The following is a 12,454-nucleotide window of genomic DNA, read 5'->3' as shown; positions in this document are numbered from 1 at the left end:
CTGTTTCCTTAGAGGGAAGAAGAATAGTTATTCTTGAAAAGATAGAGATCTGCAGTATTTTCCTAACATCTGAGAACAAGGTATGCTTTGGACCAATGCAGTTGTACTCATATACTAAGATGGATAGTAACACCAGTCTTACTTACTCTAGTGACTCAAAACTTAAAACCCATCCCACCTCTGGCCTCAGCTGTGAGAAGATGGCAGTAACCTAGGCTTTGATGGTCCCCATCAGGTGCCTATTGTCTCTGCATGCAGTGGCAGCAGTCTGTGAGCTTTGGGGCCTGGAGTGGCCTCCCTTTGGCCTGCTTCTCAAAAGGTTCAGTTCATACAGCACTTCATTTCCGCAAGAATATGCTCTTAACACCCCCCTGATTTCACTACCTTGGCTGGAAATGGTTCTGCCAGACCCAGGTGAGGACAGCAGACCCCACACACAGGTTGCCAAGAAGGTGAATAAGCTGATGGCCCTGCACCCCACACAACTGGTTCTCAGGAAGGTGGCTTTTGAAGACCTGATTTTAAGTGAAAATGAGACATTGTATGTGGACAGAGGATTTGATTGGAGAAGGTCCCTGTGGTTGGAGTAGAAAACTTCATGCATGCTAGTTGGCAAGCCACTCCTTGGAAAGGGTCATGTTAAGTCAAAGCCATAGATAAGACAAAGAATCATGGTTGAAAGTCAATATGAAGTTTAAGGAAAAACTTCTGGGAGAAAATAATTATGGGGACCCCACAGACCATCCATTGGACAAATGCCACCGAGGCTGCTTCATGTTTGTTGTGATCACTGAGCTAACACACACAGAAGTATAAAAAATAAATTCACTTTCCAAAAAAACAAAACAAATTAAAGACCTTAAAACCTTTGTCACTAGACTCTCCACTTTCTCCTGTCTGTCATAGCTGATAAGACTCCAAATATTGCCTACTTTGCTTCCAAAATATCTCCTGCTTTGCTTTCTTGTTTTCATCTCGCTGCTAGCCACCTAAATTAGATCTCTTCTCCAGACCACCACAACAGACTCCCAGCTGACTTCCTCCCACAAATGGTCTCACTGCTTGAGCCAGCAGTTTTCAAAGTGTAGAGTCTGCGAAGCTCTGGAAAAAGCTCAGGCATTCCGCCTTCTCTGAAGATTTCAGTTTCATACACCAGGATTCCCCCCAAACACCACCAAGCTACAGTCACACTATCCACTTGACTCTTTCCCAAATACTCCAGGCACCTCGCCTCTTCCCTCCTCTCTGTCTAGATCATTCCTTGCTCCTTCCCCCTCCCCCTCTTACAATCCTGCTACCCTTTAAGAAAACAGCCCACACTCCCTTGTCTCTAAGCCTTCCCAAGCACACTGTCCTCTCCCCACGTAAAATGCCCATGGCACTTTATTACACTTGGCTTCACAATCTGATTTTGCAAACTTCCTTTTTACCCAACCACACTGGAGCCTCCTGAGAACACACACCATTTCTTGTAGAATTTCATGCCCTGGGTGTTAGTTACCCAGGTCAGTGTTTTGGGCTAAACAATTGATTTTTTTTTAAAAAATGGTGAATAATCATGATTTCTAAATTCAGAACCAGCATGTCAGACTGGTTCTAGCTCTTCCCTCAAATGGGCTTTGCAGATGTTTTCATCCTCTCTCACAAAAATTCCTCACATTTACCCCAAAGCCAACCAACCAGGCAACCAACAAAAATCCCCGGGGGTTAAAACCCAGTCTCACTCTTACGTCAGCCTAGGAATGAACATTTCACTTCATTGATTCATTCCACAAACGTTCACGAGTGGGAACTATGTGTCAGAAACAGTGAAGGAAATGGACAAAGGATCACAGGGTTGGTAACTGAAGCTGACAAAACAGAGAATGAACAACTTCAAAAACTGGAAGAGCCATGAAGTCCAGAAAGTGGCTAATGATTAGGCTACACCGACAGCAGGTGATGAAGGAAAAGGAAGTCCCCTCTGAAAAGGCGGTGTTTGAATTGGACCTCAGTGAGGTAAAGATCGGGGGCAGATCATTTCCAAGTAGAGGAAACACAGGTACAAAGGCTCTTGGGTGGGAACAACCCAGAAAGGAAGACCAGACCGTCAGCTTGCTGGAGGGTAATGAATAAATGAGGAGCACTTGACAAAGAAGCACCTTTTAAAAAAAAAAAAAATTATCCACAAAAATCTTATATGAGATACAATGTGATTTTTTCTTCTTTTCTTTTCTATTTTTTTCCATAAGTAATAGTAGTGCCCTACCACTGAACTGCACCCCTGAGCTCTTCTATTTTTGAGACAGGGTCTCGCTAAGTTACCCAGGTTGGCCTCAAACTTGCAATCCTCCTGCCTTAGCCTCCAGCGTAGCTGGGATTACAGAAGTGAGTCCACCATGATCGGCTACAATGTGATATTTTGATCACATATACATTGTTGGAACAAGCCAATCAGGCTAATTAACCTATCTTTTGCTCCACCCAATTTTCATTTCTTTGTGATGAGCCCATTTAAAATCTGCTCCCTTGGTGATTTTGAAATATACATTAATTATTGAGTGTAGTCACCATGCTGTGAAATCCATGACCACAGCTTGTCCCTCCTATCTAAATAAAACTCTGCACTCGTTCATCCACATTTTCCCTTTCCCTTCCTGCCCCTTCACCGCTGGTAACCACCATTCTACTCTTTACCTTTATGAGTTCAAATTTTTCGATTCCACACAGAAATAAGACCTTGCAGCACTCATCTTTCTGTGCCTGGCTTATTTTACCTACCATAATATCCTCTAGACCTATCCACATTATTGTAAGTGACAGGATTTTGTTCTTTTTAAGATTATATAGTGTTCCATTGTGTATATAAACCCCACTTTTTAAATTGATTGCTCTATTTGGGGAATGTAGGGTGTTTCCATATCTTGGCTATTGTGGACAGCGCAGCAGTAGTGATGGAAGTACAGATGAAGTACACACTGAATCAATCATCATTGAATCAGTGATGAAGTACACACTGATTCAATTCTTCTGAATTTATAATCAAAGGTGGGAATGCTGGGTCACATGATAATTCTATTTTACTTTTTCTGGAGGAACTTCCACACTGCGTTCCCTATGGCGGTACTAACTTACATCACCACCAGCTGTGTACAGGGCTCCCCTTTTTCCCACATCTTCACCAACACTTGTTATCTTTCTTCTTTTTGACAACAGTCACCCTAACAGGTGGTAGCTGACATCTCGTTGTGGTTTTAGTCTGCATTTCCTGAATTTGTATGTCTTATTTTAAGAAATGTCTATTCAGGTCTGTTGCCCTTTTTTTTTTTTTTTTAATGGGGTTTTCTTGCTATTGAATAGTTGGAAGTTTCTTGCGTATTTTAAATATGAGCCCCTTATCTGATGAATGATTTGTAAACACTTTCTCCCAGTCTGTGAATTGTCTCTTTGCTCTGTTAATTATTTCCTTTGCTATGGCAAAAGCTTGTTAAAATCTATTTGTTTATTTGGGCTTTTGCTGCCTATATAATTGGAGGGTCGTATGCAAGAAATCATTGCCCAGACCAATGTCCTGTAGCTTTTCCTGTTTTCTTTGAGCAGTTCTACAGTTTCTCATCATACACCAAGTCTGTCATTCATCTGGAGCTGATTCTCATGTAAGGGGTGAGATAAGGGCCCGGTTTCGTTCCTTTCCATGTAGATTGCCAGCTTTCTCAACACCATGGATTGGAGAAATTGTCCTTATCCCATTGCGTGTTTTGGCCCCCTGTGTCAAAACTCAATTGATCACAGATGTGTGGGCTCTCTAATCTATTCCAATGGTCAATGTGTCTACTATTCTGCCAGGACCATGTTGCTTTAATGACTATAGCTTGGTAATATAGTTTGAAGTCAGGTAGCTTAGTACCTCCAACTTTGTTCATTTTGCTCTACAATGCTTTGGCTATCAGGGTCTCTTTTGTAGTTCCATATAAACTTTAGGATAATTTTCTATTTCTTTTAAGAATGACACTGAAAATTTGATAAGGATTGCATTAAATCTGTAGATTGCTTTGGGTAAAATGAACATGTAAACAGTATTGATTCTTCTGATCTATGAACATAGTATATCATTCCATTTGCTACCTTTAATTTCTTTGATTAATGTTTGATAGTTTTCAGTACATAAATCTTTCAATTTCTTAAGTAAATGAATCCCTAAGTTTGACTGTCTGTTGGTTGGTTTTAGGCTACTCTATGTGTGACTGGTTTCTGCCCACTCTCACCATTTCTATTCGGCATTGTCCTGGAAGCCCAGATGAGAACAATCAGTCAAGAAAATAAATAAATAGATGCATCCAAGTAGGAAAAAAGTGTGTTGATTTAGTGACTATATAATTTATATAAAGCTTCCACCAAAAATCTGTTAGAATTGATAAACAAATTCAGGAAAATTGTAGGTTATAGTATCGATATACAAAAATCAGTGGTATTTCTAAACAGCAACAAGGAACTATCTGAAAAAGAAATTAGGGAGTGTCTTGAGGCAAAAAGGATGTCTTTAGTGTCTCAATGTGTTTTATAGACCTTGTCCCTCTTTTATTAATGAAAATAGGCTTTCCCTATAGGCTCAATTCTCTAAGGAAATAATTCTCTTTTCAAAGGCAAGAATTAAATGCCCAAAGGAGGTAGAAAATTAAGCAAAAAGAAAAGAAAATGCACTTACCATAGGAAATAGCACATACTCTCGGAGGAAATCTTGAGAATCAAACTGATTATAATCTCCAAAATCAGCTGAGAAGAAGATGGGGGAGAGGGGAGTAGTTATTATGTGAAATTAAAGATAGAATAAAATACTGGAAACTTGTCACCATATTTATTCTTCCTACTGTATCCTTTTTCTGCACCACTATTAAATGAAAATAGTGCCAGGATGTGCTTCATATAATAACTACATTTACCTAGCAACTCTAAATATCAGCACATGAGCACCACTGCACAATTTAAAAAATATATATATAGTGAAAGCTATCCCTAAAAGGTTATTTAAATATTTAAAAACAAATCTATAGGCTAGGGTTGTGGCTCTGTGGTACAGCATTTGCCTAGCATGTGTGAGGCACTGGGTTTGATCCTCAGCACCTCATAAACATGTATGTATGTACATACATACAGAAATAAATAAAAGTTATTTTTAAAAAAGAAAGAACTATATTTATCTGTTAAATGTGCCTCAGTTCATATCTTTAGGCTATCCACCAACGGGACTTTTAAAATCAAGGTTAATTTGGAGAACCACAGAGCTAAATGTATCTTCATCTGATCACGTATTCGCAGCTGGAAATTCCCACTGCAGATCACCCTTGGCGAGCAACCTCAGAAAATCTTTACACCTCCTAAACAACTTTGCATGTTACAAGATGTCAGAAATTCTGTTCTGTCATGTTTTCATCTCTCAGTGTTATGTTGGAGCACATGCAAAACAACATGCACAGCCTATGCCATAAACATCAACACAGGAACGAACGTCTTGCTCCTTATCTCACTCACTTTCACAAAAACCAAACCTGCGTGAAATCTTGATTTCATGTAAAAGACTTAGCAGCCAATAGAAATGGACTCAGACATATTTAAGATTATATTTAACAACAGATGCAGAATAAAAGAATACACAGATATACAGAAGGACAACACAACAAAGTTGTTGAAATACCAAAGAGCCATCGACAAATGTAGCACATGATCTGTTCTGCCTATTTTGAAGATCAATCATCAGTTATCACCTTCCTTCCCAACTTGTATTTTGGATGATGCATCTTTCTAATAACCCAGGAAGAATCCCCAGGATCTGCTCACTCCTCCCTCTATTAAGGGTGCCTGCTCCATTATTTCAATGATGTTTCCACTGCTCCTTCTATCGTCACTGGCCATTCTTTCTTCCCCTTCCAGGCTCTATGTAGACAGGTGTAATACAACATATTTTGGGCATTTTCATCCAAAGAGTAATAACAGAAGCTAACTCTGTAGAAAATTTACATCTAACAGAAATGGCTATGCCACTGATATGAAAGAGGTCAGGGAAAGGCCACTTTTTCTAGACATTTAGAAACCAAAAGGTTCAACTTCAGTTCAAAGTTTGGGAAGTTCAGTTCATGGCTTCTAAATCAACAGTCCACACAGCGAGAACTTGGCTGCTGGCAGGGTTATACTTGGACACCAGCTGATTTTTAGGGAAAATGAGGATTGAAAGGGAAATTAGTTCTCCTTTCAAAAACTGTATTTACTAGCTTCTTGTTTTCAATATGACTAAAGAAAATTAAACTAGTTAATATAATAAAATATATTTTTAAAGAATTGACACATAACAATGTAGAGAAGATAAAAAAAAATAGCTGTCTGATAAATCTAAATAAAATAGGCTAAAGATAAATTTATTCCAAGAGAAGTTTGTTATTTCACATTACCAACTTGGATTTTAAGTTTCTCTCTTTAACTGTATTAGAATAAATCATACAACAATGATTAAGGCTATTACACTGGAAGTTGCTGTGACAGTAACACAGTCCTTTAAGCCACAGAATACAACCACATTGTGCAGCGGAATGTCCCATCAACTCTAAAACACAGCTTTAATGCTACTATTTCTTGGAATAAAACTATAATTAAATAAGCAAGAGCAGGTTGCAAACAGTTTTGAGACAGCCACTGTCCTGCCATCAAAAATCACTAGCTCTTCCTCTTATTAACATAAGACCTCTTGAAATGAGAAGGGAGTATTAGTAGGGATCATTTAGGTCAGTGTATCTTTTCACACTAAGAAAACACCAACACCATAAATCCAACAGAAAATAGAATTTCACACGCTGGTGGTGACTACATCTTACCTTGCACAGCTAAGCCAGCCAGTCGAATCACCTGTTCCAAGGTACACCGCAACCGGCCTTCAAGCACGTCTTTTTTGACTTGCAGGTAATACTGATATCTGTTCATGGGAAGAGAGGAACACACAAACTCAAAAACACATACTTGGAATGTATTCCCACAAAAGACATCCCTGGATGCAAACCCTTGTGTACACAGCAGGATACGCAGGTGATGTTGACAAAAGTCATCTATAAAAGATGGAAAGTGACCTCGGCCTGTGTTTGTCTTTGTTTGATGTAGCAGGTGCCACATCCCATTTACTTTGAGATTGAGAACATTCTCATCAAATCACTTGCTTTTAGGCCAACAGGATGAACTAGTGATATGGACCAGTTCTTCATAACAGAGACCAAGAATGAAAAAGCTCTCTACACCTGGACACACATGACACTGTGACAGCAGAAACTACACTCAATACACTCAAAATATGTATGCACTGCTGAAAATTCCAGAAACACATCGACTTTTTTTTTTTTTTTTTTGCATAGTACTAGGGATTGAACACAAGGGCACTCTGAGTACCACTGAGCTACATCGCCAACACTTTAATTTTTTTTTTTTTTTTTTTTTTTGAGACAGGGTCTTGCTAACTTGCCCAGGCTGACCACTAGTCATCTTTTAAAAACAAAATTTTGGTAGGACAGATTACAAATATGTCGTATAATTTGGAATTCTGCTAAAGGATGGGTAAAGCTTTTCAGAGCCATGCTTCACCTCCCAGGTCAGTGACTCTTAAAAATCAATTTAAATGCAACTTTCCAAACTGAACTATATTCCCCCCCGCCCAAAAAGCAGAGAGAATGTTCCCATACATGACACCAACCTCAGACCAGTAGCTAAAACAGTGTGTTGTTTTCTTGCCAATAAAATCACAGATTTAGAATGACCTAAACATGTAGAAATCTCCTCATTCTTGATGGTCACGTCCCGGGACACCACTTCCTCTGACCACATTCCTACAACAGAGTCACCTCTCTAACACACCTTCCTGGCAAACACTCCTGGTGACTGTCAGTCTCTCTTTCAAATCAACTGCAACATCTCAATCCAGAGAACTCAGAGATGACCCCAAAGCTCAGCTTTTCCAGAGACAGGCGATCACTGCTAAGACCTAATGATGGCGGGTTCTACCGGCAACATCACAGGAATCGTGACATATCAGCCTAATCGGGAGAAGGCCTGGGCTCTCTACACACCCCAGCCCAGCCCTCACTTCTTTGTGGTTGGGTCCACTGTACAGGGCAAAGGCAAACATGTCAGTCTTGGGTGGGAAAAACTTAACCTAGACTCAAATCAGAAGGGTAAACACTGAGAATTATTTGAAAACTCTTCTTAAGCAACTTAAGATAGAAAAAAACTTTTACCCTGCCCTCATGCAGTCTTTCATCTGATTAATTCATAAACATTTTACAGGTTTCACTATCCAATCAATAATTTTACTTCCTGCTCACATCATGTGACCATGTAATGATGTACGTAACAAATGCTTCCACTGGTTTTTAGAGACCAATTCCTCACAGATGTAGAGAAGCCACTTGTGGTGAGCGTGGGGCCACCCACCACTCTTGAGTTCAGTGGATCTGGCTCTGCCCTGACCTCGTCATTACAGCCTTAGAATCCATGACTCCTCTAACCAGCTGAGTCCCAGCAAAAAGAAAGAATGCTTATGTGTAAGAACTTCTGGTCAAAATTCTTTTGCTGATAATCTCATTTCTGAATGTGCACAAACTAATAAGGAGGACACATTATGTGGGACCATTTTTAAAACCCTGTGAAATCAAAGGCACTTTGTGTGGTATATGTATGTGTGAAAGAGCCAGAAGATTTGTAAAAACTATTTTGGGTAAAATTATATGATGGGGAGGAAAAGCAAAGTCGTGACCTGTCTTGTCATTCTTCATAGGAAAAAATAAATAAAAATTTGAGAGCAGTGCCTGTATATGAATTTAAAGAAACAATACAGGAGTAAATCATGATATTCAACACTAGAGCTTTCTGAATTGCTACAATAAAATATGCTACATAAATATCTTTTAGCTTCCTTTTTTCCCCATTTAGAATCAGGTCCCCAGCTCAGGCATAGTTTCAAGTACAGATGAACCCAAAGTGAGTTTACATTACGACCTTGTTTAAATAAAAGACTCATGCAACATGGCTAATTAATGATAGTATTAGTTCATCTTCTGGGATGTAGCTCAGTAAAAGTGGGGAAAATAAGGGCTCTGGAAGATGGCTTCTCATACCACAGAGCCTGTTTCTTATTTGTGTTCTGCATCTTCTCTTTGAGGGTTTTTCTTCAGCACCTTCTGCCTTCTTGTTCACCATTCCCAGCCTGGTTCCTGCTTTTCCTCTGACATGCTTCTTGGGTCTCTGGGCCACTTCTCAAGGGAATGATGAAAGGTCCACTCATTCGCGCAAGGTAACCTTCTCTTCAAGAGACTCTGGGAACTGCCCAGGAGTCTTTTATGGAAGATCTTTCATGTTTGTAACTTAGTTCTTAGAAAGGAGAAACCTAAGCAAGTAAGAGGGTCCCTAAGTTATCAAAACCTCTTTTAAGTGCCAAGAGCTCATTCTTAAAGCAGACCCATCTTTGAAGACGAGCCACTTAGATTCTGAAGACCCTACTTTCAAAACTGGGGGAACAAGAACAAGAGAGTTGCAAGGAAGAGTGTTAACTTCATCCTATTTCCGGAGTGTCCTGCTCCAACTTTCTTCAGTGAAGTTAAAAGATATGGAAGGGGGAAAAAAAAAAAAAAAAGCAAACGCACCCGCGTACACACACAAATCCAAAAGCAAAGACTCAGGATAGAAAGAAATAGCAAAGCCTACTAAAGAAACAACAGTGAGATTCTCAAAGCAAAGCAAACCAGAAGGCAAATCTCAAGGTAGGAAACGATGATAAAAGTTGACCTGTTCCTATTAATCATACCCTGTTCTCTTCCATGTGCTATCTGTCCCTTCCCATCTTGAGTGGTTTCACTAATTTTCTGCTCTTCCAGCCAGAAGACAGATGGACTGTAACATGCTCTTATTAAGCACTCTCCGTGCTTAGGTCTGCAGGATACTGTGCTTGCCCTGGAGAGAGCTAAGATAGGACTCCCTGGCCTCTCTGACCACTGCTGCCATGTTTCTCCAGTACACTACCTAAGGGTTCAATGTTCAAGAACCAAGGAATAAAACATTTGAGAAGTTGTTATCCTGGCATCACCTGCCTTTTTAACATGGTAACTTGGAGTCAAAAATGATCCCCAAAGATGTGTGTGTGTGTGTGTGTGAGTGTGTGTGTGTGTGTGTGTGTCTCAGTCGACTCCTTTGGGAATAAACACCATACAATTAATCCACAGGATCCAGCAAAACAACCATTTCCATTTTTCTTAGCCTCCTGCTCCCAACTCTCACCCACAACACATGAGCAAGTTCTATTAAAAATTCATCCTATCTAAGGATACAGTGAATCAGGATCCCTAGCAAGTAGTGCTAGAACATTCTGGTCACGTAGGTTGGATGTAGTCTTGTGCTGGGATATTAAACCCTGGAGCTGAGGAAAGCAGTAGTCTATCTTGGAAGCTATCCAGCCAAGAGAATCTGCACACCAGTAATGATATGGTGCCATTACCACATGAGACTGTGGTTATTGCTATGTAAGATTGCAGAAACAAGAAAGAGATTTGGACCACATGGGAAACTGCTTGGTTGGTACTCTTCTGTTTTTGCAAAATATAAAAATTGTATCCTGTTTGAAGACTGGAGAGTATGAGCTGAAATTTTTATTTTTAGAGTGCTTGAGTTCTGCTTATTTTTGATGAGAGATTCAATTACAACAGCAGTAAAATGCAACTGTGAATCCTATTTTGGAAACATGCAATTTCATGGAGGTATACTCCACCCTGTCACAGCTCTGGGTGGAGGGAGGGAAAAGGGGGAGAGAAAAAAAAAAACAATCCTCATGCCAGGAAAGTAAGTGTGTGCCAACTTTCCAAAGAGATCCTCTTTGAAAATCTAAGTTCACAAGGAACGCTTTTTAATATTTTTCGTATTCAAAGACCTAGAAATAGTCTCACAATTCAGGCCCAGTGGTTACTTTTAGGTTAGGACTCTGCTCTCCCATAAGAACTAGTGAACATAACTATGCTTGTTGAAATGAAGAAAACGAAATTCTCATTTCAATTTTTTTTTTAATTTTATTTTTGTTTTGCTTTTAATCTAAAGATTCATGTGCTGATTAAATGCAGGTTTCTCTGGGTGAAGCATAAAAGGGTTCCTGATAATCAGTGTTACCAAACATTACAACTGGAAGCTGAATGATGCTATGAACTAGCCTCTGGACACTGCATCTATTTGGAATGTTCGTACCCCAACATAAGAAAATAAGACACTTTTCCAAGTTCCTTCCTCCTCTAAAAATTTGAAAAGAAAAAAAAAAATTTAAATGCCATATTGGGTCAAATTAATAGAGCATTCAGTACTTCTATCAGAGATATCAAAGAACTCTTTCAAAGTCACACCCCACAGTGTTATTATCAACATTTGAAGATGCATCACTAAGATCTCTAATCTCTCCTTTTAATTCATGTACAAAGAATTAATCTCAGCACTGATACAACTGTGTTCTACCTGCAGGTCTGTTCATTCTTCTCAGATTAAGAAATCCTTGGTGGTATTCTGCAAAGTAGAGACTGCACTACCACAGAACCACAAATAAGACACTAGGGACTCAGAGGCTGAGTATGTGATGCTTTGAAAATATGTTTCCCACCCTTCCCACAAGCGAAAGCTTCATTCCAAGTCCAGATCAGCAGAATTGCCCCCAGCAGGAAAGAGCCATGTAAATAGCAAAGCTTTAGGATCTGAGTTTGGTCCTACTTCCAACCAAGGATGCAACATCCTCAGAATGGCAGAGATGGGAGGGGCAGTAGACTTCTAGCACTGCTCCAAACGTTTGCTGGGAGGACCCCCCTCAATGCCGACCCTGTTTCCCTTATGAACTGTTCTGGGTCCAATGAATGGGGAATTAAAGTGCTGTGACCCCCAGCAGAAGCCCTCAGAACCAGTGCCTGGGTCATCTCTGTTTCCCTTTGTTCTGAGACCTGCAGTGTCCAGCAAGGACTGCAGCTGGGTTAGCCTGTGCCCTGGGCAAAGACACCAGAGACCAAAACTTGTGCCCAGGTGGACAAGTGAGATGCACGAGAAATACCAAAAAATTTTGTTTGTGAAAGCCACAGAAATATGGGACCATAAATACTGCAGGATGGCTGAGTCAAAGCTATCGAACAAAGGAAGGATGTTTATAAAACCCAAGGCCAGGCCTTTCATGTCTAGAAGAAGAAACCATCTTGAAAGTGAATGACTTGCTCAAGGTAACACTGCTTCCTAAAGGCAAGGCCAGATCAGACCACAGCTGGGCCAACCACAGAGGCAAGGCAGGAGGGACCTGATCCCCAGGCACTCCGAGCAAACCCTCGATTCCACTGAAGTCTAAAAATAAAAATGAAAATAAAAACACCACCACCTGTGATGTTTACCTATGCTTCTGAGGAAGGGCTCTGATAATCAAGCCCTCCCCTCCCCTCAA

The 12,454-nt window shown here is 40.1% G+C and overlaps 1 protein-coding gene across 1 annotated transcript in view; it reads right to left on the bottom strand.

Moving 5' to 3' along the window:
* Ptpn14 (protein tyrosine phosphatase non-receptor type 14) overlaps nt 1-12,454 on the bottom strand; it is a 174,697-nt gene that overhangs the window by 52,802 nt on the left and 109,441 nt on the right. The window contains exons 4-5 of the mRNA XM_076832419.1: nt 6,843-6,940; nt 4,685-4,752 (exon numbers count right to left, since the gene is read on the bottom strand). Coding sequence (XP_076688534.1) covers nt 4,685-4,752; nt 6,843-6,940 — 166 coding nt within the window. The remainder of the gene's footprint in view (nt 1-4,684; nt 4,753-6,842; nt 6,941-12,454) is intronic.

The sequence above is a fragment of the Callospermophilus lateralis genome, chromosome 13, assembly GCF_048772815.1.
Source record: "Callospermophilus lateralis isolate mCalLat2 chromosome 13, mCalLat2.hap1, whole genome shotgun sequence".
In the NCBI taxonomy this organism is placed as follows: domain Eukaryota; kingdom Metazoa; phylum Chordata; class Mammalia; order Rodentia; family Sciuridae; genus Callospermophilus; species Callospermophilus lateralis.
This window is presented reverse-complemented; position numbering and strand designations above follow the sequence as displayed.